The sequence below is a fragment of the Primulina eburnea genome, chromosome 1 (genome assembly GCF_022965805.1).
Source record: "Primulina eburnea isolate SZY01 chromosome 1, ASM2296580v1, whole genome shotgun sequence".
Classification (NCBI taxonomy): domain Eukaryota; kingdom Viridiplantae; phylum Streptophyta; class Magnoliopsida; order Lamiales; family Gesneriaceae; genus Primulina; species Primulina eburnea.
Genome location: NC_133101.1, coordinates 56754395 through 56781210, shown reverse-complemented (window position 1 = coordinate 56781210; position 26816 = coordinate 56754395). Strand labels below are relative to the sequence as shown.

The window sequence follows — 26816 nt, the reverse complement described above, 5'->3', positions numbered from 1 at the left end:
CTAAATAAATTTAGACATCAAAACTACAATAACACAAAATATTCCTCAAATTCAAACTTCTCGACCACATGAAAACATAAATAGGAATGTAGTAAAAATAATAAAACTCTATTCTTCAGAAGTTCAATGCTTGAAAACTCCAACAATATGTTCAAGACAAAAGAATGACTCACTCTAGATGATTGGATGTGCTTGTTCAACGCCTCCACGGCTCCGCGCTAACTCTCGGCTTGTTTAGCTGGATTCGGACTAAAGCTCAGCCATGAAGGGCCATCTGATGATGGATGACAACCATCCTCGCTTATCTAGACTCGGGACCCGGGACCGGAAGTAGATTGATGATCATAACAATACATTTTTCTACTCTAATCCATCCCCATCGATGCTGGTTATCACTACTTTCTCACCGCTGGGTCCATAACACCAATTACAAACAAGAAAATATAACAAATTTATGAGAGTCAAAGTTGCAAGAAGCCAATAGTAATACTCGTAGTGACCCTTGTTGATGTTATTCGAAACCCAACTCTCTTTTCCTCCTCCCCTTGTTACCTTATCCACATTGCTCAATATAACACTAGCTAACAAGTTTGCAACGCCCATCCCGACGCCAGCCAAGGAGGTTGCGATGCTAGACATGCTCTTTGGAAACTCAGAGTAGTAAAACTCGATTTGGCCTAACATGTTCAGGGCTTCTGCTAAACCGTTAAAGCAATGTTGTGGCACGAGCCAGAGAGCCGACATGTGTACGATTCCACTTGGATCGTTTAGTAATCCTTGCTCGATTGCCTTTCTTTTCCGAATACGCTCCACGATTCCAGAAACCAACATGGCCAAGCAAGAGAGGAAGATCCCAATTCCCATTCTTAGTTTGGGATCAAGATGGACTTTCTTGTCAGTAATCTTGGATGCCAATGGTATGATTGCACGGTCGTATAGGATGACCCAAATTGCTATCGCGATGATTGTAAACATCCCAAATGAGCCTGCAGGGATCTGAAAGTTAGAACTGATGTGCCTGTCCATTGACTTGGCCTGGAGCAAGGGAAATGAGTTCTGACTTATGTTTACGGACACAATGATTCCTGTGGACCATAATGGGATGACTTTGATGAGTGCTTTCAGCTCCTCAACTTGTTCAATTGTGCACAGATCCCACCGGTTAGAAGAACTGCCGGTCAAAGATGTATCCTGAGGATTCTTGATGACGCAGGCCTTGTTTAAGAACCTGAAACAAGAAATGAACTGTAAAATATTTCAACAATGGGGAAGAGAGAAGGTGAACACAATTACACGAACAGAATCCAAGTCATTTGGTCATGAAAACCTACATAAACAACACGCTGTCTAGATGGCTAAAAGCGTCAATAACATCTCTTAGTTTAATGATACCAAAAGCTGAAGCCATGATACCTTAATCTATCAGTTGGAAATGCATAAGCCGAGGCTTTCTCACGATGATAACCACTTGAGTAATCCGATGGAAAGCTAAGCTTGCGATTCTTGTAAGCAACGATGATTACTTGAAGTAATCCAGTGAAGAAGCTTTTGTCAGCCTTGTGTTTGATGTATATAGAAGAGGCGAGGAAAAATACCAGCGTGGAGCAAAACATGAGGACTGCAGGAACTCCAAAGCCCACTTTCCAACCCATGTGATCTTGAACATAGACGATACCCGTGAAAGCGATCAAAACTGAGACTACAGTCGACGTGTAATACCAACCAAAGTAGCGTTCTAATACCGTGGCATTATTGGGATTGTTTCTATTGTCGACTTGATCAGCACCGAATGCCATAGAACATGGCTTTATCCCACCACCACCAATGGAAATTAAGCCGAACGAGGATATCAACAGCGCGTATTGTCCTGGAGTTGCGGATTCATGACAGGGCTGAGCCAAGATAGAGCACGGTGGTGGCCTTGCGCTCGAAATCATAGCTGTAAGCCATAGTTGAACCATCCCCTGATCATCAACATTGATACAATGAAAGTTAATAAGCCGAATGAACTTGCTTGAAATCAAAATTATGACAACTTTGATGGAAATTTTTTGTTTTGTTTCTTTTTGTGAAAGAATTTTGTGAGATGAAATCTCATGTTTGGAAAATAACAGTCCATGTTTACTGTACAATTCCAAAAATCGTGTAACAATATTTCCGTCAAATGTTAATTAAAAAATCATCATAAAATATGAGAATATTTTCGGAAAATTATGTAACGTAATGGCTGCATGAATTGAAAAGCGTGAAGATAAGACACAACATGGCGGCATTGAAAAACAAAAACATGAAAATGAGATGTTATTTCTTATGATTTCCACAAATATTTCCATTTCCACGTTCAATTTTTTAATATATATATATATATATATATATATATATATATATATATATATATATGTATATATATGCAGACTATGTTGTCGGATTTTCACAAATATCAGTTAATAATCAGTGAAATTTAATTTAATATGGTGTGTTGAGTAATATTTGTGAAAATCCGACAACATAATATATATATAATTTGTTCTATAAAATTATCAACTCAACACACCATATTAAAAATTTCACTGATTATTAACTAATATTTGTAAAAATCCGACAACATAGTCTGCAATTATTGTAATAATTTTTCCGTGTGACACTAAGCACTTATATTGAAAAAAAAACTAAAAATAGGAAACAAGGACGTGACCAAAATCACTTATAAAAGATAAAGGATTAAAAGCAATATTCCCATTTAATTTTTGGGAAGAGAGATTATTGAGAAAAATAAAGCCAAACAATCAATGTTTTCATTCCAAGCTCAAACTCAAAACACGAGAATTTACCAAGAAAGTAAAGATGCATCCCACTCCGATACAGAGAAAACGCCCAAGAAATGAGTCGGCAACGAAAGCACCAATAAGTGGAGTAAAATTTGAAGCCGCAGACCAGTAAAACATCAAGTTGCTAGCTTCTTTGACTCCCATTCTGTATTCGTTCATCAAGTATAATATCATATTCGGCATCAAACCAATGGTTGCTACCATTTGGAAGGCTTCGTTTGCTGCAACCAACCAACCAAACAACCGAGAACAAACAAAGTTTTCAAGATTCAGCAGCAACAATAATATTAATTACACTGACAAGATTGGTGCGTACCTATGATAAATGGTAAAGTGATGATTCCGCCCTTTGGTTTTCTTGAAGCTTGTTTCTGGTTCAATGATATTTCAATATTACCTTCTTGATCAGAAGCTGAATTCTCCTCCATTTCCATCTTCTCCGTCGACCCTTTACGCCTGGATTGCAACCGAGGGAGGCACAACAAGCATAGATGACAGCTGCCAATCATGCATTTACGCACCCTCGAAGTGCGAAATCATTTATGTTCCTATATCATATATAATAAAAAAAGAAAAGAAATAGAATTGGGTCGGCCGGATCGGATTATTATTTATTTAACTTTATTATTTGTTATAGTAATAACAAAGAGAAAGTAACAGAAAATAGAAGATTTTTATTAATGGATAACTAAATAATTAATGAGTATGTTTTTTTTTTTGAGACAATTTTATATATTTTTATTAGTGAGACATGTTAATAATGTCCATATTTACAATAAGAACAACACTTTGACATAAAATTTAATAATTTTTTATGAGTAACCCAAATGGAATACTTGTTTCACAAAATTGATGCACGAGACAGTTTCAGATGAGTTTTTGTGAAAAACTATATTTTTATCTGTGATTCAAATATAATATATATCTCATAAAATTGACCTGTGAGATCGTCTCATACGATCTTTGTGATAATTAATTTTTGTTTTTTGAATGGTATATGTATATATATAAAAATAGCTTATTATCAATAATCAAATAGAATTGATTGGTAATATTTAATTAACCCAATTTTTAATAATTTGTCGGATTATAAAATGTTTGGAATTTTGGGTTTAGATAGATTTTGACTAGCAAGTATAGTATGAAAGGGGAGAGAGTTTGACCTTCATTTTGGAAGTGGTAGTCGAATGTTTTTCTTTCTTTCCTTCTTTTTTTTTTCGTGCATATTTCATGTAACGCCTCCAGTTTTTTCGGGAGATACTTTGTAATTTCAATTATTATTTCATGTACTCGAACACAGATGAATTTCAATTTCCTTAGAAAAAAAGTCAAGCGGATTTCAAAGTCTCTTTGAGTTAAATGAGTACTAATATCGATAAAAAAAAAATTGACTTATTCTGATACTAATATCAAAGATTCTCCGATACATTTTCAGAAAATACAATCGTATGATGATTTTGTGATACAGATATCCTATCTAACTTGATTCATAAAAAAAATTACTTTTCACGTATAGACCGATCTATCGATGTAATGAATCTATATTCACGACAACGTCTCACAAAAGATATTGTCTAGTTAAAACTTATTATTTTGAAGAGTAAGAAAAATAATATTTTTTTTTCTATTCAGGATAATCAAAACCAAACAAAAGCCTTATTTTCAACATAAGGTGTGAAAGCAACAGCAAGAATGAGATATGTCAATGTAATTAATAAAAACAAGGCAAAACAATAGTGTTGAGAATAAGAGATTCATCGTTGAAAAAAAGAGTTGTAAATATTAAAAATTAATGTGTGATTATGTATATAATCGTCTATTTATTTTTGGATTATTTTTAAAGAAATTCTATAAATAGACCTCTCAATTTGTTAAGAAAAACACAATTGAGTAGACAAAATTTATAAATTGTGTAGTTTAATATATTCTGAGAGTTTGAGATTTGTACTTTTTATCATAAATTTTTACTTTTAACACGTTATCAGCACGATACTCGAAATATCTCCATATTTTTCCAAGCTCCAAAACACAATAAAAATGTAACAATATTCAAAAGTAAAAATATTTATTTTACTGTTTATTTATTTTTATTGTATATATATTTAATATATAATATCATGTTATTATATATAAAGAGTCTATGACTCATCATTATATATATTATTGTGTTACCGTTTGTTTATTGTATATGATATGATTATACTAGTAAATTGCTTATATAATTTTATTGTGTTACTGTTTATTTATTTTATATCAATACTATTATATTAAATATGAAGCCCTAATAATAACCGCTCTATGAGGACACCAACTTTCTTTCCTATTTTACCCTTTTTAATTTTTTATATTTACTATTTTATTATAGTTGAGCCCCTAATAATAACCGCTCTATGAGGACACCAACTTTCTTTCTTAATTTACCCTTTCTCATTTTTTATATTATATTTTTTCTTAACAAATAATATTATATTCACCGTCATAACGAAACTGCTCACGTGAAAAATAATATTATTTCTTCTCCAAACTAGCCACCATGAAAAATAAACTCTCTTCTTTATGTTGTGACGTCATTATGTTGTAATATCATGAATATTTAATATATTAGCCACATGTATTCAGGACACACGCAACGCGTGTGCCACGGTTACTAGTATATTATTATATAAAAGAAGTCTATGACACCCCATTATAATAACGTGATGTGATTATGATATGATATACATAATTATTTAAATATGATTAACATTATATACATAATATTATTACCATAAAATTTAAATATTCATATATTTATTTTTTTAAAATTTTGTAACGATCATAAACAGCTAGTTTTTATTCTATAATATGATTTTACAAACACATTCAATAACTCCAAACTTATTCTTCCTCCCTAAAAATTTTCTTCATCAAAATTTTTGAAAAAGAAGAAAATGGTTCTTTCAAGGTTATTTTGATTAGCATACTCACTAGTCTTGTATTTATCAGATAATATCTACCTCGCGTTTTTCTTTATTTTTAAAAATGATTGTACTAATAATTTATCCGTTACTTTTTATTGCCATGCATATTAATAGATTTATAACTTAACTAATAAAATTCATTGTTATTTTTTTAGTATCACTATGTCAAATTTGGCAAAACTCAAATTTGTTGCGCTCGACATTATGGGAAAAAATTATATATCATGGACTCTTGATGTAGAAATACATCTTGAGTCATTGATTTTAAGTGAGACCATTAAAGAAAATAGGATTTCATCATCACAAGAAAAAGCAAAACTATAATATTTTTGCGTCAACATTTTGATGAATGAATAAAATATGAATATCTCATTGAAAATAATCAATGACTTTATGGAAATGATTAAAAGAAAAACTTGAACATATCAAGGAAGTTATACTTATGACCACCCGTGATGAATGAAATACATTAAGATTATAAGATTTTAAGAAAGTCATTGAATATAATTAAGCGATGTATCGAATAATCTCGCAATTAAAATTTTGTGAACATGAGATTACAGAATCGGAAATGTTTGAAAAAACATTTTTCACGTTTCACGCATCAAATATAACTCTACAACAATAATATAGAGTGTATGGATTTGCGAGATATTCTGAACTTATCGCATGCCTTCTTGTGGTGGAAAAGAACAACAAGCTGCTAATGAGAAATCATCAGTCCAGACCCACTGGATCAACAGCATTTCCAGAAGGAAATGTTGTAAGTAAAAATGAATTTAAACCTGAAAACAAAAATCAAAATCAAAGACAAGGTTTTTGTCGAGGTTGAAATCGACGTCGTGGTCGCAACCGTGGTTTTGAAAACAATCGAGATAGTTACTTCTATAACTCATCTCAAAAGGGCATCACGGACCACCCACTGAAAAGGCATAGTGAGAACATGAGTGTTAATGAAAATCACTCAAAACGAATTGAAAGTTCTTGGCGGCACTTCAGGACATTGGTCTCGTATTTTTTGAGTTCCCAAATACCTTTGTAAGCTCTATAAAGAATCAATAAAAGGAAAAGAAAAAGAGACCAATTTCACTGAACGCATTGACTGTTTGGGTGATTCAACTTATTTTAATGCTGCAAATTCCCTGAAAATGATCAATATATTGGTGAAATAGAAATGCAAAATATTTTATTTTTCATGTGCTCATATGCTAATGTTTTATTGTATAATTATGATATGTCTTATATTTTTCAATAAATTACATATGTGTTATCAGTAAATTTTTTTAATTGCATATTTTTTTGAAGTTCAATATGAAAAATGCTATAAACAAAGCTAAACAGTGAACTAATCATATGGAAGTTTGCGTACCTGATAGTGGTACAACGCACATTATTCTACGAGATAAAAGATATTTTTTGGAACTAAAACCAACAAAAACAATGGTGAATACAATATCAGGTCCTGTAGACTTGATTAAAAGTTGTGGTAAAATACATTTTTTTGGTACCTAATGATAAAAAATTTATGATAAATGATAGTTTTTTATTCACCACGATCGAAAAGAAATTTGTTGAGCTTTAGTGACATATATTCCCATGGATATGATGCGTAGACAATAAATGAATGAAATGATAAATATATGTATTTTACCATATATAAATCAGGAAATAAATATGTAGTTGAAAAACTACCAATGCTCCCTACTGGATTGCATTATACACATATAAGTCCAATTGAATCAAACATGATAGTTGATAATTCTTCAATATTAATCAATTGGCATGATCGAGTAGGACATTCTGGTTCAACAATGATACAAATAATTATAAGAAATACACATAGTCATCCGCTAAAAGACCAGAATATTTTTCAAAATAATAAGTTTCAATGCAAAGCATGTTCTTTTGAAAACATGTTAAACCGTCACCATCTAAAATCCAAACTGAATCACTCATGTTTCTTGAACGTATTCAGAGTGATATTGGTGGGCCAATTCATCGACTATGTAGGCCATTTAGATATTTTATAGTATTGATCGATGCTTCTAGCAGATGGTTACATGTATGTTTATTATCAACTCGGAATGTGGTATTTGCAAGATTACTTGCTCAAATAATAAAATTACGGAAATCAATTTCCTGATCATACAATCAAGAAAATTAAACTTGATAATGTTAGTGAATTTACTTCCCAATAATCATTGTATGTCAATGGGAATCACTGTTGAGCATCATGTTGCTCATGTACATACACAAAATGGATTAGCTGAATCATTGATTAAACGTCTGTAACTGATTGCTAGACCAATGATTATGAAAACAAAAATCCCCATTTATATACGGGACATGTAATTTTACATGTTGCTATATCAATTCGCATCAGACCAAGTGCATATCATAAATACTCCCCATTGCAGCTTGCCTTTGGTAAAGAATCAGACATTTCTCATCTGAGAATTTTTGGATGTATGGTATACATGCCTATTGCACCGCCTCAACGAATAAAAATGTGACCTCAAAGATTGGAATTATGTTGGCTATGATAGCATATCAATAATTCAATATTTTGAACCTCAACCTCAGATATGTGACGTGTTTACAACACATTTTGCTGATTGTCACCCAATGTTAAGGGGATAAAAGAAACATATCGAAAAAAAATTACATGGTATACATCATCATTTTTACATCTGGATCCAAGAACTAAACGATGTGAAAATGATGTACAACAAATTGTGCATTTGCAAAGAATAGTAATTAAAATACCAGATCCTTTGCAGACACAAATGAGGTAACTATATCATATATACATGTTGTAAATGCCCATGCTTGGAATTAAACAAATTGAAGACACTCGTGATGTCACTAAACGCTTAAAGCGTGGAAAAACAATTGGTTCAAAGGATAAAAATCATCGAAAAATAAAAAGCATAGAGAAACACAATGCTCACAAAATAGATAATGATATTCCGGCAGAAATACATGATGATGAAAATGTTCTGTCCACAAACTGATGAAAATCGTGAAATCTGTATCAATATATTAATATTGGAAAATATGGAACCAAAAAGGTATAAAAGAAATTGATGAGATATTATGTGACATTTGACATCATAAATGACAATGAAGAATATGAACCAAAATCTTTTGGTGAATGTAAAAATCGATAGGGCTGGATAAAATGGAAAGACGTCATCCGGGTTGAATTGGATTCGCTAAATAAACGTAACATTTTGGACCTATAGTCCTTATACCTGAAGGTGTAAAACCTGTTGGGTACAAATGAGTTTTTATTCGAAAGCGAAATGAGAAAAATGAAATAGTAAGATATAAAGCTCGACTTGTTGCACAATGTTTTTCTCAAAGGAATATATTTGATTATGAAGAAACGTATTCTCATGTTATGGATGCAATTAAGTTTCAGTATTTTATTAGTTTGGCGGTATCTAAAAATTTAGAAATGCGTCTTATGAATGTTGTCACACTTTATATATATATATATATATATATATATATATATATATATATATATATATATATATATATATATATATATATATATATATATGTCAGTGACAACCTCCTACTCCACATCTCATGTTTGAGCACGATGTATCACTTCGTGCCGACGGGGCGGGCTTGCGCGCGAGTCAAATGAAGAAATGCTTCGCCGAAGGAGAGGTACTTATGGCGCACAAAGAAAATATTTTGTTGTGAACGAACACCTGTAGTAGGACAGATCGCGATGGTAGGACATGTATTTCTATTACTATGAGATTCATAAACGTCCCCTCGGCAAGGGGCTGGCGGGATATATATATATAATGATCTTTGTAATTTCACAGAATAACATTCTTTGGGTTTTCAAATTTGTGTTTTAGGCATCTTAAATCCTTCAGGGATTTTCATATATATATATATATATATATATATATATATATATATATATATATATATATATATATATATATATATATATATATATATATATATATATATGAAAATCCCTGAAGGATTTAAGATGCCTAAAGCACAAATTTGAAAACCCAAAGAATGTTATTCTGTGAAATTACAAAGATCATTATATGGGTTAAACAATCCGGTCGAATGTGGTATAATCGGCTAAGTGAGCACTTAATGAAAAAAGATATGTAAACAATTCAATATGCCCTTGCGTTTCGTTAAGAAATTATACAGAAAATGTCCTTAAACGTTTTAATATAGATAAATCAATTTTTTAAGTACTCAAATGATTGTTAGATCATTAAACATAGTAAATGATACATTCCGTCCATGTGAAGATGATGAAGTTATTCTTCGTCTAAAAGTACCATATCTAAGTGATATTGATGCCCTTATGTATCTTGCAAATTGTACAAGACTTGATATATCTTTTGCAGTAAATTTATTGGCAAAATTTAGCTCATTTCCAACAAAGAGACACTGGAATGCAATTAAAAATATATTACGTTATCTACGAGGAACGACAGACTTGAGACTTTTGTATTCAAAAAATATAAATCAAAGCATAATTGGATATGCTGATTGCTGAGTATTTATCTGATCCACACAAGGCATGTTCTCAAACCAGATACATATTTATTTGTGGAGGAATTGCAATTTCTTGGCGTTCATAGAAACAAACACTCGCCATAACTTCATCAAATCACGCCAAGATTATTGCACTACATGAAGCAAGCCGTGAATGTATGTGGCTAAAATCAATGATCGAACAGATCCAAATCTCATGCGGATTATCATTCGACAAGAAACATGTGATACTATATGAAGATAATAATGCATATGTTAGTCAAATAAAAGAAGAATACATAAAAAATGACAGAACTAAACATATGCCCTCTAAGTTCTTAACATTCACCCAAGAGCCTTGAGAAGAATAAAGATACTGATATTCGTCACATTAAGTCAAGTGAAAACTCATCGGATCTCTTCACAAAGGCACTTCCTATGACAATATTCAGAAAGCATATATATAATATTGGGATGCGCAATCTACTAAATTTGTGAAGAATCGTTCGTGTTAACATAAAGGAGAGTTTACGTGACTATACTCTTTTTCCCTTACTACGGTTTTTACCCCAATGGTTTTTTCCTAGTAAAATTTTTACTGAGACAATATAAAAACGCGTACTCAAGACAATCATTGTATCATGATCATCATCACAAAGGGAGTGTTGAAAATAATAGATTGACTGTTGAAAATAAGAGTTATAAATATTGAAAATTAGTGTGTGATGATGTATATAATTAGGGGTGAGCAAGATTTCGGTTAAACCGAATTAACCGACCGAACCGAGCTAATTCGAAAATTCGGTTCGGTTATTTCGGAAATTCGGTTTTCAAATTAAAAAAATTCGGTTAATTCGGTTCGGTTACGATTTTCAAAATTTTAAAATCGGTTAACCGAATTAACCGATATAATAAATATTATTATTTAATAAAAACATTATTTATCAATTTTTATAAATATTTTAATTTTTAGTTTTAAAATCGATATAATATGTATTAATTGATGTTCAAATAAAACTTATACATTTGTGATGTATGTGATTTTATGTTTTTATGCATTTGTATAAAGTGTAGTGTTAAAAAAAATTACATATATAATTAAAGTTAAATCACAATTTTTTTATAAACTAATCGGTTAATTCGGTCACCGACCGAATTAACCGATTTTAATTCGGTTCGGTTTTCATCGGTTATGAAAATTAATTCGGTCGGTTCGGTTATGGCTAAATATTTCGGTTCGGTTCGGTTATGGCTAATTCGGTTCGGTCGATAACCGAATTAACCGATGCTCACCCCTATATATAATGATGTATTTATTTTTGGATTATTTTCAAAGAAATTCTATAAATAGGTCTATAAATTTGTGAAGAAAAACACAATTGAGTAGACAAAATTTTATAAAATGTGTAGTTTAATATATTTTGAGAGTTTGAGATTTTTATATTTTATCGTAAATTTTTACTTTTAACATAAAGAAGTGAACTAGTACTCGTCATCCATGGGTATTTATTGGTGGGTTGGAGATATATTTCATCCTATATATACACTAGAAAACTACAAAAATACAAGTGTGTTGTACATGGACAGTTAACTGCGAAAATATATGTACAAAATTTTGATAATATTTAAAAGCATTCACACAGTAGTATGTCTAGAAGCATTTATCAATTGAAACAAACCAGAGCATAAAAAATAAAATAAAAATCATGCCCATAAGCGATATATAAGAATCAGAGACGTTCTCTTATAAACATGACATACTTTACAATCCGGTTATTGCTTGATTTTGACAACTCCTTGTGTAGTTTCTTATAATATCCATCTTCACTTTTTTAGTAAAATCACCAAGTATCTCATCGTCTTCAATAAATATTATGTCATTCTTTCGACTTCACTTCAAGGAGACACATTTATCTGACATGATCGTGGTTTTCTTCCCTGTCATCTTTTTTTTGTGTATTGTTGTATCTATTTTCGGAGAAAGAGTGAATAAACAATTATTCAAACTCTGTACGTTCTTTGATTTGGATTGGGCTAATAGCTTCAAATATTATATCAATTGTGTTGATTGTATCAAGCTAGAAAAAAATTTCATGTACGGAAAAAATCTTGTTGAACTCAGTAGAGCTGCTAGTACAAATATACAATTTCAGCAGAGCTCGTGAACAAAAAAAATTAAACAGAAAGTAAAATAAATCACAATTTGTTTATGTAAGTTCGAATGTGGTATAATTCTTACACATCTTCTCTTCTTCTGTTTCCAGAAAGATATCAATATAAGACTTTGTTTAGTATAAAAACTTTGCAAAAACTCATTTCAGCAAGATTTACCAATAACCTAACGAAACTCCTAACTAAACACGCTCTAAAACAATCCGCGAGTCTTAAACCAAAGCACCATTTGCTATATCAACATGGTCCAATTTGTTTAAAACTAACAATTACACGCCCCGATCAACTTATTGTCCGACTAATTCTTGCATGAGCTTTCAAGGATGTCAAATACACTATATCGATATTAATTACAAGGACAAAAATTCATGCTAAAAAAACGCAAGGAAGAAATAAAAAGCGAGAGACAATTGGTTATTTAAATCGATATTTGTTAGAGTAACATCTATGTAGCAATGACAACTTAAAAAGAAAAATTTTGAAGTATCGAACATGGTACGACACGGACACGAACACGGATACGACACGCAGACACGCGTGTCGGATACGGCAAGATCCATGTCGTTGACTTTTTTAAGTTGACCAGTCGGACACGGCGAGAACACGTCACAGACACGTTTTTCGAACATGTTACGACAATTTTTTCTTATTTTTTTTAATCGTTGCTCTGAAGATTGTATATATTTACATATATATTTCTGCAATATATTTATATCTTTACACTTTTTAATTTTTCTATACCATATATAATATAAATATATATATATATATATATAATATTTATATATTTTTTTAATAATTGTCGTATCTTAGTCATATCATGTCTTATATTTTCAAAATTTGTTGTATCGCCATATTCTATCGTATTCGATTCGATATTCGTACCCGTATCCATGAAACATAGAGTAACATTGTGCAAAAATGATAGAAGTAAATCACATCACCTAATAAATTTGACAAAATTACGCTCTCTTTTACATAATATTTCAATGATATATCACGAAGGCTCAATAGCATTTAAGGTAGATGTTGAAGTAGGGATGACAACTTTTCTTACAGGTTTGGGGCCCGCGGGGATAACCTGAAACGAGGATGAGGATCCTTTTTTCGGGTTTGGGTTCGGGTTCATGGATTTTTTTAAATCCTCGATGTACTTTGGGGCGGGTATGGGATTACTATCATCATCCCCGAAATCTCCGAACTCGCCCCGAAAATAATATCAATAATAGTATTATTAATATTGTGACATTAGAGTCTATTTTATATTCATTGGACTAGGTTTGTGGAAAAATTGAAATTTTAGCTTTAAATTTGTCTGCATTGAATTTTAGTTTTTTAACTTGTTAAGTTTGTTTTTCATCAATCCAATATCTTGAATTTTTTTAGTATTCGTTTTTTTCCCCCAAAATCACTAAATTCCCACATGTACCACGTAGAAGAAATAATTGTAAAATAAATCATATTCAATGAATTTAGTGGTTTCGGACAAAAAAAAAAAAAAGAACAACGCCAAAAAAAATCTAAGTTACTACGAGAAAACCAAACTTCGACAAATTAGAAAACTAAAATCCAAAATAGATTAATGTACATAGGGGATGGAAAAAATACCGAATTTTCTGTATACTGAAATTACCGTACCGAAAAATACTGATGTAGCATAGACTAATTGAGCAGAAATTTTTTTATAATTTTTTCCAACTTTATTTTTAATTATTGGATCTCCCATTTTCTGCTTAACTTGATCTTTTGGATCAAAATGATAATTTTAAAAGAATAATTGAGAAATCGGCAACATATTAAAAAAAATATTATCCTCAATGATAAGACACGCTACCAAGAATTATACGAATAAAACTTCGACAAGTATATGCAATCATCAACGAATAAAATATACATTTACAGATTAATTTTTTTAAAAAAAAGAAGAAGAAGAGTGTAGCAAACCAGAAATTTGAATTATGTTACAGTAACAGTAACGAAGAATGTCACCATTATATTTCGAGGAAACCTACAGTTTTCTTCTAGAAGTGCTTGTTCTTGAATTTTGATGATGATATAGCAGGGATGGTGCTTCGATATGGTCATGAATCGTGTGGTTTTTCTGCATTAATCGTCGGATTTACACCATTCTTCTAGTGTTGGTATGGCCACACCAACATTGCTCATGTCAAAAACATTTGCTGCAGGAGTAAATCATAAGGCACTAGAATGGGTGTTTTTAAGAATATATTATGACGAAAACCTGTCCGGATTTGCAAAATATAGCAAATCTGGATGGTATTGGTCATACAAACTTGATAAGCTAAAATTTGATATAGAAAGCAAAGAAACAATTTAAGAAGAGATGAGTGAACTTTTCTGAATAACCGATCCCCTTTCCTTAAAACAAGTACAATTATTTATAGACATAGGAATTCTAAATGATAATAACTACCCACTAAACCACTAAGCCAATTATAAAAACTAATATAATTTGATCCTCAATTTCCACTACTCCCGTTGACCTATTCTTCAGCAAGCCACTACCATTACGTGTCTATTGCATGGTTTGTAATGTATGAAGATTGACACGTAACAATTCCCCCTTGCTTAAGCATCCTTGTCCTCAAGGATGAATTCAGGATACATCTTAGCAAAGCGTCGTGCATTTTCCCATGTTGCATCTTCAACTTGTGTCCCTTTCCATTTGACTAACACTTCAGATCGTGGTTGAAACTTTCCTTTTTGAATTACTCGCCGGTTTAAGATGACTTCTGGTTGAGGAAGAATAGTAGAATCATCGGCAACAGGAGGAAGTTGAGTAGAGGTCGGAACGATTGGCCCCAGATGTTTACGCAACAAACTTACATGGAACACATTGTGAATTTGAGAACCTGGAGGAAGAGCCAACTTATACGCTACTGCACCAACTTTTTGTATGATCTCATATGGTCCAAAGAAGCGTGGAGCAAACTTCATATTACGTCGAAAGGCTACAAAAGTTTGGCGGTATGGTTGGAGCTTTAAATATACATAATCTCCGATATTGAAAGAAGCCTCTCGTCGATGCCGATCAGCTATACTTTTCATTCGATCTCTGGCTATCAAAAGATTATGGCGCAATTCTCGTAAAATGGAGTCACGGTCGCGCAAGAACTCATCAACCGCTTGAACACGAGCTGTACCTGGAATATAAGCTAGTGGAGTTGGAGGCGGAATGCCGTAAACAGCTTCAAATGGAGTCATTTTGGTGGACGAATGGACTGACGTATTGTAACTGAACTCCGCCCATGGGATCCATTCTGCCCATTTCCGTGGTTGATCACTAACAAAACATCTCAAATATTGCTCCAAGATTCGATTCACTACCTCGGTTTGTCCATCGGATTGGGGATGATAACTTGAACTCATGCAAAGCTTGGTTCCTTGCAGCTGGAATAGTGCTTGCCAAAATGAACTAATGAAAACTTTGTCTCGATCGCTAACAATTGACGTTGGAACTCCATGGAGACGAACCACATTTGCAACAAAGGACTTGGCCACAGTGAGTGCTGTGAATGGGTGTTTCATGACTACAAAATGACCATATTTCGTCAATCGATCCACAACCACCATGATGACGGTAAACCCATTAGATGAGGGTAACCCTTCAATAAAATCCATTGAAATATCTGTCCAAGCGCGAACAGGTACTGGTAATGGTTGGAGTAGGCCAGCAGGTTTCATGCAATCGGTCTTGTTACGCTGACAAACATCGCATTGTTGCAAGAATTCCTTCCCTGTCAAAGCCTCAATGTTAGCCTGCTTCAGTCCTTGGAAGGTGTGGGAGACTCCGTCGACACGGAAGGTCATTGTGAGCTTCCTATAATCAGTTTGGATAGGTCCAAGAGTTTCAAGCCATTGTACCCCCAAAACCAATTGGCACGCAGCGACAGGAAGAATATAATAATCTGTTGTGATGGAGTGACCCTGGATCATGATGGTTAGTGCTTGACACTGCCCAGAACATTCTATTTTCTCTCCATTAGCTACCATGACTTGAAACATTTTGGCACGGACCACCGGTAATCCATACTTAGTGACTATGGCTTGATCCAGGAAGTTGTGAGTGCCGCCACTATCAATTAACACCGTGATATCCCTGTTTTTCAGCTTTCCCATGACACGCAATGTTTGAGGATGCTTAGTTCCTGTGATGGCATGAAAAGAAATTTCAGGAATTTCCAATAGACCTTGTGGAGCTTCTGGAATGATATCGTCATCTCCCGAGCTTGAATGTATTGACTCTTCGATCATGAACAATTGTGGTCGCTCACATCGATGGCCTGGAATGAACTTCTCGTCACAATAGTAACATAGCCCCTTCTCCCTTCTCTCTCGTGCCTCTTGGTTGGTGATTCGACGGAAATGTGGAGGAGTAGAATTAATACGCAGGTGGGGTGGAGGTCCTAGTATACCGGCTGTAGGATTTGCATTAACTTTTGGAGCCACTGTAGTTGGAGTGGGGCGGAATGGCTGGCTTGCTTTCTTTTGTAACTGGTTTCGCTCCTCTATTAATTGAGCAACGCCGATGGCATCTATTAGAGCTTTTGGTTGTTTTATTTTCACGTCTAGGCGGATGTCATCACGAAGACCTGCAATAAAACAACCGATGAGGAAATTCTCGGGTAGACCATCAACTTGGTGAGAAAGTTTTTCGAAAACTTCTTGGTAAGCTGCTACTGTTGTGGTTTGGTTCAGCCTACTTAGAGCTTCCGAGGGGTCTTCGTAATCAGTTGGGCCAAAACGAAGAAGGACAACTTTAGAGAATTCATTCCATGTCAATGGCCCGCGGAATTTCGTCAACCACCGATGCCATTGAAGAGCAATTCCTTCTAAATGAAAGGAAGCTAGTTGGACTTGTTCATCTGGTGCAATAGTTTTTATCTCAAAATACTGCTCAACTTTATAGATCCAACCTGTTGAATCTTCCACATTGAATTTGGGAATGACAACGAAAGATGTTGATGACGGTTTTCGTTGGAGGAGTTAGGGTGAGAGGTATGTTGTTGTAAGGTTTCGTTTCTGCCAAAGGATTGGTTTCAAGATGATTCGTGTTTGGGCTGTGCGAGAGTCGAAGAGATTGAAGCTCGGTTAACACTTTTTGCAAGGTCACATGAACTTGGTCAAAGTTCGATTCATGTCGGGCTAAAATTTCATTGACGTCGTTGCGAAATTCTTCATTGCTTTTACCACGGGTGTCCATGATGGAGACGTCGTGTAACCTGGCTCTGATACCAATTGATAAGCTAAAATTTGATATAGAAAGCAAAGAAACAATTTAAGAAGAGATGAGTGAACTTTTCTGAATAACCGATCCCCTTTCCTTAAAACAAGTACAATTATTTATAGACATAGGAATTCTAAATGATAATAACTACCCACTAAACCACTAAGCCAATTATAAAAACTAATATAATTTGATCCTCAATTTCCACTACTCCCGTTGACCTATTCTTCAGCAAGCCACTACCATTACGTGTCTATTGCATGGTTTGTAATGTATGAAGATTGACACGTAACAATACTCTAATAATCAGCCCGGTACATCATATAATATTTTCAGGAAGTGATGAAAATCTGAATATAAAGGATCATAGTTGTTAAAAGTGTGTGCACAGCTGCACCTAGGTGACATGGCGCAGCCAGGCACATCACTTGAAACAAGTGTGCTTAAAGTGCACGCCTCTGCCTAGGCTGCAAGATATCCGTGAGTCACAAATGTATACGCTTTAAGAAGTGCTCTGCTATTTTGTAAGTAAATAAAAATTAACTCAAGCTAAACAAATTTTAAACCCTAATTAGCAAAGTCCATAGCTATTTAATGATAAAAAACCCTGCAAGGTAATATCTTGTTTATCGAACTCGGCAAGTTCTAGCTGTTCTTGTTTCTGTTGTTGAATCACGCAGCAAGACACCTTATGCATTCAATTTCATGCTTCTTTTCCTTCAAATTCCAAAATGCTGTTTGTTTTAATGTATTCTCTTGGTTACTGTTTTTTCTACCCCATAATCTTTCACCAAATAATATCCTTATTCCTACCAAATATCATATATTACAGAGTGCTGCTGATGGTTTAAGCTACGTGAAGGTTAGCAGAATTAATTTTGTTGACCTTGTTGGATCGGAGAGACGGAAACAAACAGGTGCAGCTGGAGAACGCTTTAAGTAAGAAGGGAATATTAACCGTTCTCTGTCATAACTTGGGTATGGTTTTTAATATTGTTTCTCCCATTACTATAATCACTTCATACATGTTGAATTTTTAAATTTATCTCAAATGCGCTTTACTTCGATAAAACGTACTCTTTGACTTGTGCTTCAAGATCCAGGTTACCCAGCATTTTAGTGTATCTTGCGTCCTAAACAACTATGTAAAGCATAATTATGTCGAGAACTTGTATATACTTTCCATGAACGACAACAAAAATAAGGCATTAATATTTGGTTTGGGAAATGCGAAAATGGTTTGAAAAGTTGAAGAATAGATTCAAAATGGCTCCCCACTGGTAGAGGGTTTGCCTTATTCATTGATAACTTAAACAGAAAAAAGTGATTTGAAATTCATGTATTTGAGTTAACTGCTTATAAGATTTCAAGTACTCAAGAATTCATAATTCAGGGTTAATCTTTATATCAAAACCTATCCATGTATTTCCTTCTATCTCCTCATCGCCAATCACTTCTACATAAAGTAGGGACCTTTCTTTCAAATGAATAGGTTTTAAATTGATACATAAGATTTTCCTAAAATATCAGTATTCTATCGACAATACACTAAGCCACCCTTGCCAAATTTCTAGGTTCATTGCTGCTTCTATAGGTACTCAGGCAGCTAAATGTTAATCATTGCAGTCAAACATACCACTCCGTGAGCATATTTGTTTTCAGGTTCTTATAATCATTATAAATCTGATCAAAGGGACATCTCTATTCTTTTAAACCACACAACAAGAACAAAGCATGAATTCAGCGAACAAGAAATAGAATCCGCACATGAACCACACATATTTATGTTTGTTTTGGGAGTTGCATTGCGTACCATTATGGATGTCAGGAGTTGCGGCAGCGGTGGCATCAACTACCACAGTAACAGTTTCATAATCTAATGCTACCGCATCGAAGACGGTCTGCCGGACACAATTTGGGGTTTGTACACCTGTGTATATCGAGGATTATGATATATTATTAGATATCATTTACCGTCGTATAGTTTTAAAAAAGACTTCCTACCATGTTTATCCCAATATATATTATATGAAGGAGATGATTGTTGTAATCTTAATGAGAAGAAAAGAGCAACCAGCACTGTGCCGTGAATGTAGATCATTTCATCTCAATCAGGTAGATCCCGCAATGTGTTCTATTATCTTTTTCCAATACTTCTACCATAAATCCAACACAACAAAACCCAAATATAGACATAAGAACATTGATATTACCAATGATTACCAACTTCTTAACTCCAACACCCTGAAGATATGAATGGAGGTGCGTGTTAAAAAATGCACTAAACCGCGTCTTCACCAGCTTGTAGTCACCATCTTTGATATCAAGCCCATCAACCAGCTCCGCACCCTTACTGCCCTTAGAAGTTGGTTTTGGTTTTCCAGAAGAATACAAGTGGCGGCGGAATAATTCAACATCTCTCCCCAAAGGGTCATGCTCACGAACAACCTATCACAAGTTTTGTTAATTGGAATCGTTTTCGATCTCAAGGATCGTTTCAAGTACAGTACAGGAAACTCAAAGACAATGGAAATTCACTCGCTACCTTACTCGGATCAGGAACTCATGATCCACCAAAGTTTAAAGAAATCCCACTAAAAGTAATCACAAGAAATGGAATCCAACTTGAAAAATCCAAAATGCTCATTTTAGAAAATCAATTTTATTTGCTTATTGCAGCTTCAAGAAGATTGCTGTACATCAACCATAGTACAACCAGTAAACTCATCACAGGTCACCAGAATTAAAGTCTCCATGGACTAGAACAGCAAAGAAAACTGGCGAGCATATAAAATTAGAAGGTACCCAAATAACAGGAATGCCACGGCTTCTAGAAACCTCAATCGCTTTGATAACATTTGGCACAATAGCTTCACCCCCTTTTACATGCATCGGACCACCGGGCAAAATAAAATCATTCTGCCGAGAAAAAAATGCAACACCAAATAAATACAGGAAATTTTCGACTTTTGATTAACGATGAAGAATCAAGAAAGAAAAATATGGAAAAAAACCTAAAAACAATCACAAAAACAATACCTGCATGTCAATCACGATAAGGGCAGTGTCCTTCCACTTTGAGTCAGCAGCGGCCGCCATTTTTGTGAAGGGAAAAGCTGCGCTCTGAGCTGCTGATCAAGAAATGGAATACGATTGTTTGAAATTTAATGTGGGCTTGATCATGGGCTCTAGTTTGAGCCTGATCTTGATGAGATATGGGCCTTCACATATTTTCCAACTGCGTAAGTGGGCAATGATTCTGAGAAAAAAAATTCTTTTTAGAGGTGGGTATATCTCAAATAAATATCTTCTCTTCTAACCGTGGTGAGCATATGACAGAACTAAACATGTTGAATTGTGTGATAGAAAAAACAATGGTACCATAATTTCACGGGTCGGTTTGGCGAGTAAAAAATTCAACTCCAAATGAATCTGACCAAACTTGGTCAGTTCCGGTCGGAATGTTTCTACATAGATGAACAAAGGTTAGAAGGACACCGATTTTGTTTTCTGACATGATCCTTCCGATTCCGATGCTTAAAACATACACATTTTGTATATGAACTAACTAAAGACAAGATATTTAGAGGTGCTGCAGTCTAGACTCAAATAATAAACTCTATTGATATTCGGAATTTGCTTTCATATCCATTCGATATCTGGGTATGAAGATTTGTATATATATCTCGAATATTTGGAGACGATATTTTTCTTATTAAACTAGATTTACTGTATATCTGAATATGCAAACATAATCATGATCTTATAGAGATATGACGAGTGACTTGTGAAGTCATGGTGATGCTCCAGGTGGGTCTACCACCAGGGTTCAAAGATGGTCCCAATGGGTCAATTGGTTAGGGCCTGATGAAAGGTTGTTGATTTAGAGTGCATGCTAGTGTGGGGAGCCTTTCTTATCATACCGGTCTGGTGGTTCAGGGTGGCTCAACAAGCTCAGCTATCTCAAAAAGTGGGCCACATGACCACAAGGAGAATAGGGGGCCAGGAGCCGGGTCGAGGTATGACCGGAGCCCTATATAGTCATATAGAAGAGGGTATAGAAACCAAGTAAAAAAAGTGATTTTAGAAAATAAAAACTAAAAATAAAGTTAATGGAAAAGAAACCAAACACCCAAAAGCGAAAATGTATAGTCTCTAAAAATATAAAATAAAATAAAGAAACAGTTTTGTACTTTTTTTTCAAAAAGAAATTAAAAAATGGTGAGGGGCACTAACTCGAGATAATTAAGTGTGATTTTGACTTTGAATGTATCAAAAGTGCTACTTCCATTCCCATATTTATTCCAAAAAAATGTTTTCTTGAAGTCAATACAATCGGCATGGAAATCGTGTAGTGCTTTCACTCAAACGCGTGTTTCCAAAGCCTCCAATCGGATCATACATAAGGTTCATAGTCACATCTATTAAGATCTCTAGATTATGCTCACGAGGAAGACATAAAACATCCATTATCACTTAATTTTATCGTGGATGATGTTTATCTTTGTGATAATAATTTGTAGTAAGATTATTTTCAACAATACTAATCCCAAAACCACATGTGTGCATTACGTTCGAAGATTATGACAAGGTCATCGCAGTCACAGTCGAGCCATTCATGAACCGAGTGGTTTGCTCAAAACTCAAATCGAACTCACTCCTTATTGAATCTGTCTTAATTTATTATTTGCAATCAACAATAAACACGATATAAGTGAAAATAATTTATAATTACTTTAATACTATCATGTGAAATTGAGATATTAAGTTTCAGAAAGGTCCTCTATGCATGCTTGGTTCAATGCATGTGGTTTTCATTGAAGATTTAGAGTGGATGGGAGACACGATTTTGACTAAGTGATATGGAAAAAGCGCACTTTAAAGGTCTTGTCAATATCAGTATACAGGAGGAGGTCAATGGATGTTACCTTTGAAGTAATAGCCAATATAGTATCGAAGCCACCTTAACGATTTAGTACTGTTTGGTGCGGATGAAAATATATTAGTTAATTATAAATCATTGTTTCATCTTATCTTTTATTGAAATTTTCCGGAGAAATAGAGTTATGAATCATTATAGATAAAAACATGTATGAGACGGTCTCACGGATCGTATTTGTGAGACGGATCTCTTATTTGGGTCACTCATGAAAAAATACTACTTTTTATGCTAAAAGTATTACTTTTTATTGTGAATATGAGTAGGGTTGGCCCGTTGAGACTCACTCTTAAATTGTTCATATTATTCAAATTATTTGAAATCATTATTCAAAATAATTATTTGCTAAAAATTATTTAAGTTTTAGCATAGTAACTCTTATCACATTTTAGAATCGAAAACACAGATCAATAAAGAATTATCTACTAAAAAATAAAGAATTTAGAATTTTTAATCAAGTTTTATAATTTTGAAATCATTATTCAAAATATACGAAAGATATTAATGAGATATAATAAAATATTTGAATATTTTAGGAATGATAAAACGATCGGTTAAAGGTAAAAATTACAAAAAAATTTATGAGATGATTCTCCAATTCAGATCACTCAAGAATAATATTATTTTTTATGTCAAAAATATTATTTATTACTATAAACATGGACATTATTGACTCGTATCACGGATAAAGATATGTGAGATCGTCTCACAGTAGAACTAATATATTTTAATCGGAGCCTCTAATTCGATTTCTCTTCCCCATATATGAACTAAAAAGAACTATACTTAGTAAATAGTAAAGAAAAACGATAAGTTCACCAATACCAGTTTACGCTTTTAAAATGTGCCAGGGAAGCAAAACTCATAATTAATAATAGCTAATTGCACAAACCTTTTTTTTTTTTTTTGAAAAGTATAAAAAACATAAAACCATTTAAAATATATTAATAAGTTAATGTCCTTATTTTTTTAAAATCACACATTTTTCACCCATATTTTATAAAAACTCAATTACATTTACCACATGTAGTAGGGGCCTTTATATATATATTTGATTTTTAAGAACACGAGGTTTAAAGTGAAATTAATTTTATATAAGGTTTTTTTTTTTTTTTAACTGTGGGTATTGATGGAATTAGCCTTAATTCATAATTTATATAATTGCGAAAAACAATATTTTATCATCAAAATAATACAGAAAATTATAAATTTTAAGGAAATAATATAACCGTAACAACCTGTCTTAAAGAAACAAATTCATAATATAACTGACCATCGTTTGATCCGACCCGCACGCTTGCAGTAGACGCGTATAGGTATCGATATTTGGTGAAAAAGATAACTGAGAGGTTAAAAAAATCAGAGACAAAAAACATATATAAAAAGGCATTGTATTTTTTACAGTAGAAACTTTTGTCCATCCCTCCACAATTTTTAATAATAATATCTAGGAATCATTGCACACGCATATGTAATATTTTTTTTATACAAATATTCAGCATTAACTTTCAGGACACCATCCGGTCGGGGGTGCCATGTACTTGTTGTGGATCGAGGAGCTGGTATTGGTTTTGTTTTCTGTAGAAAGGCTAGCTCGATAAATAACGGCAGTTCTATCAACACAAGCAATGACTTCTTCACGCTATGAAAGATGTATTTTTAATTTTATTTGGTACCTTGATTTGCCACATCTTTCGAAGGCCCCCATTGAAGATATTGAGAGATCCGTTGCTGGTATTTTCATCATTCCCCTGAGTTAGGCAGTGACCTGATCGATTTAACTGTGTATTCACCATGAGAAGTATACTGTCAAATCATCATATCCTCCCCACGAGTCGGACCTGGAAGAATTCTTCTCACTTCGTCCCACAAGAAATTGTTCATTTTGTTCCAATCCCATCCTCCTCCTAGTTGCATCCAGTGGCAAACTTTCAACATGTTGCTTGACAGGTTTGGTGTAGATATGGGCAGGAAATGCTTCGGGTGGAGCAACCATGGATCATGGAACACTAGCACACAAGTACCATTTGCAATTTCTCCATCTTAAACGTTTAACCAAGCGATCTCTGTCCCATAATAAACTCATCCAAACAAAAGAGGGATTATGAACAATAGTAGCTTTTAGAAATGTGGTAGACGGTGTAGATATGGGCAGGAAATGCTTTGAGTTGGGATTGTTAAGAACACATGCTTGTTTAGCCAAGAAATATTGATTGAAAGAGCTAAGATCACGAAATCCCATACCACCCTGCGCTTTAGGACGACATAAAAGATTTCCATTCTTCCAATGAACACACTTTTTCCCCTCGTTCCCCCCGCCAGAAATTAACAATCATCGATCTTAGGCTATTGCAAAGAGTGAGGGGTACCTTGAAAATGCTCATGGTATGGGAAGAAATATGGCTGGAGCTACTGCTTTGATAAGAATTTCTCTACCTGCAATCGAACACAATTTGCATTTCAACCATTGGAGCTTCTGCCAGACTCTCTCCTTTATAATACCTTCAAACATGCGTTGTTTATCGCGTCCTGTAAAAGAGGGAAGTCCCGAGTGCATTTCATGAGATTCACTATCGTTCATACTCAGTGTAGAGAACATGTGATGTTTCATTTCCTGGGAAGTGTCGGGACTAAAGCTGATAGTTGATTTTTGAAGATTTATAGACTGTCCCGATGCATATTCATATTTCACGTAGCTTAACACATGTATGATTATCTGTCGTCCCAAATATTAAGGTGTCGTCCTCAAAGAAGAGGTGTGTGATATTGGGTGTGTTTCCGGCACACTTAATCCCATTCAATTCACCCGTATTAGCTCGGCTTCGAAGAAGAAAAATAGACCTGGGGAACAAAGAAGGCAATAATGGGCATCCTTGTCTGAGACCTCGAGTTGTTTGGAAAAGATCAATTGGTTTTCCATTTACAAGAACTGCATAACGAGTTGTCTGCAGAAGATTCATGATCTTATTCATCCATCGTACAAGATATCCCATTTTTTCCGTAGTTGCAAGTAAGAATTTCCATTCAGCTCAATCATAAGCCTTTTTCATGTCTGAATTTTATTGCCATAAGACCCATTCGTCCTCGTTTGCGATTGCGCAGAGTATGCAAACATTCAAACGCCGCCAAAATATTATCCATAATTAATCTACCTGGGACAAAAGCACTACTCTATGATGTCATTCAAACACGGCTTAAGATGATTTGCCATTGATTTAGAGACCAACTTTGCTACCATGTTACAAAGGCTTATGGGTCTGAATTCAGTGACCAAACGTGGCTTTTTTGTTTCTGTTACAAAGACAATAATCAAAAACCATGCATAGGATCTTTAGATTATTTACTTTTGAGCGATAAACACTTTGAATCTAAATATTTCGATTTTTAAGAAGAAATAACTCTTCTTGTATCTCCCTACGACGAATGAATCTCCTTGAATCTCTTGGTCTACAACTAGATTCCAAGTTCCTCTTCTAGTTTGAACTAGAAAGACTACAAGAAAGTTCACAAGCTGAGATAGAGACGGTGACGACGGCGATCTCCGGTAGCGTCACAATGATGATTGCTCCAATACCAGGTGGCGTCTGAAAAGCTTAGAGCACAGGTGAGGGGTAGCCAACTTGATGTTGGATCTCGGTTTTCTACACGTCCAAACGCAGCGCAAGTTTTAAAATTTTTATTTTATTTTGACAATCAAAATATATTTTGCTTTGGGCACTCGTATGATTTTATCATAAACATACATAGGATGTCAGAAAAAATTATACCTTTGTGAATTAATCACGTGGCTCCAACTAATCCGGTATAAACGGATTAGCTCTTGATGAATCCCTACAAACTTTCTTCGATTCTTCTAATTAGGTCCACGACTAGAAGATTTGTTCTTCTTCCAAATAGCACTAGAATATTTGGAAGAAGTTTCAACGTTGGAGATTAAAATCGAGAGACGGCTCAACCCTAAAATTAATTCAAGGTAGCCGAAATTTCTTTTCCTTTGGAATAGGGTTCTCGAAAGTTGGTGGGAGAGTTGGCTAGGTTTTTGACACCTCAACCCTTATTTATATTAAAATATAAGCTAATTACATAATTAACATTAATGGATTTGATTTAATTAATTGGGCTAGTCCAACTAGTTTAAT

At 33.9% G+C, this 26816-nt stretch overlaps 2 protein-coding genes across 2 annotated transcripts; both read right to left on the bottom strand.

The window, feature by feature from the left end:
- Positions 1-63: 63 nt before the first annotated feature.
- LOC140812861 (protein NRT1/ PTR FAMILY 1.2-like) lies at positions 64-3340 on the bottom strand. The gene is made up of 4 exons (XM_073171231.1): positions 3145-3340; positions 2832-3049; positions 1414-1964; positions 64-1228 (listed from the first exon to the last, which is right to left on the bottom strand). The coding sequence occupies exons 1-4, from the start codon at positions 3335-3337 to the stop codon at positions 361-363; spliced, it is 1830 nt and encodes a 609-aa protein (XP_073027332.1). The 5' UTR covers positions 3338-3340; the 3' UTR covers positions 64-360.
- Positions 3341-14330: 10990 nt separating this feature from the next.
- On the bottom strand, positions 14331-20935 carry LOC140832686 (probable inactive nicotinamidase At3g16190). Its single transcript, XM_073196832.1, has 5 exons — positions 20778-20935; positions 20544-20657; positions 19952-20186; positions 19552-19668; positions 14331-14670 (listed from the first exon to the last, which is right to left on the bottom strand). The coding sequence occupies exons 1-5, from the start codon at positions 20835-20837 to the stop codon at positions 14597-14599; spliced, it is 600 nt and encodes a 199-aa protein (XP_073052933.1). The 5' UTR covers positions 20838-20935; the 3' UTR covers positions 14331-14596.
- Positions 20936-26816: the final 5881 nt, after the last annotated feature.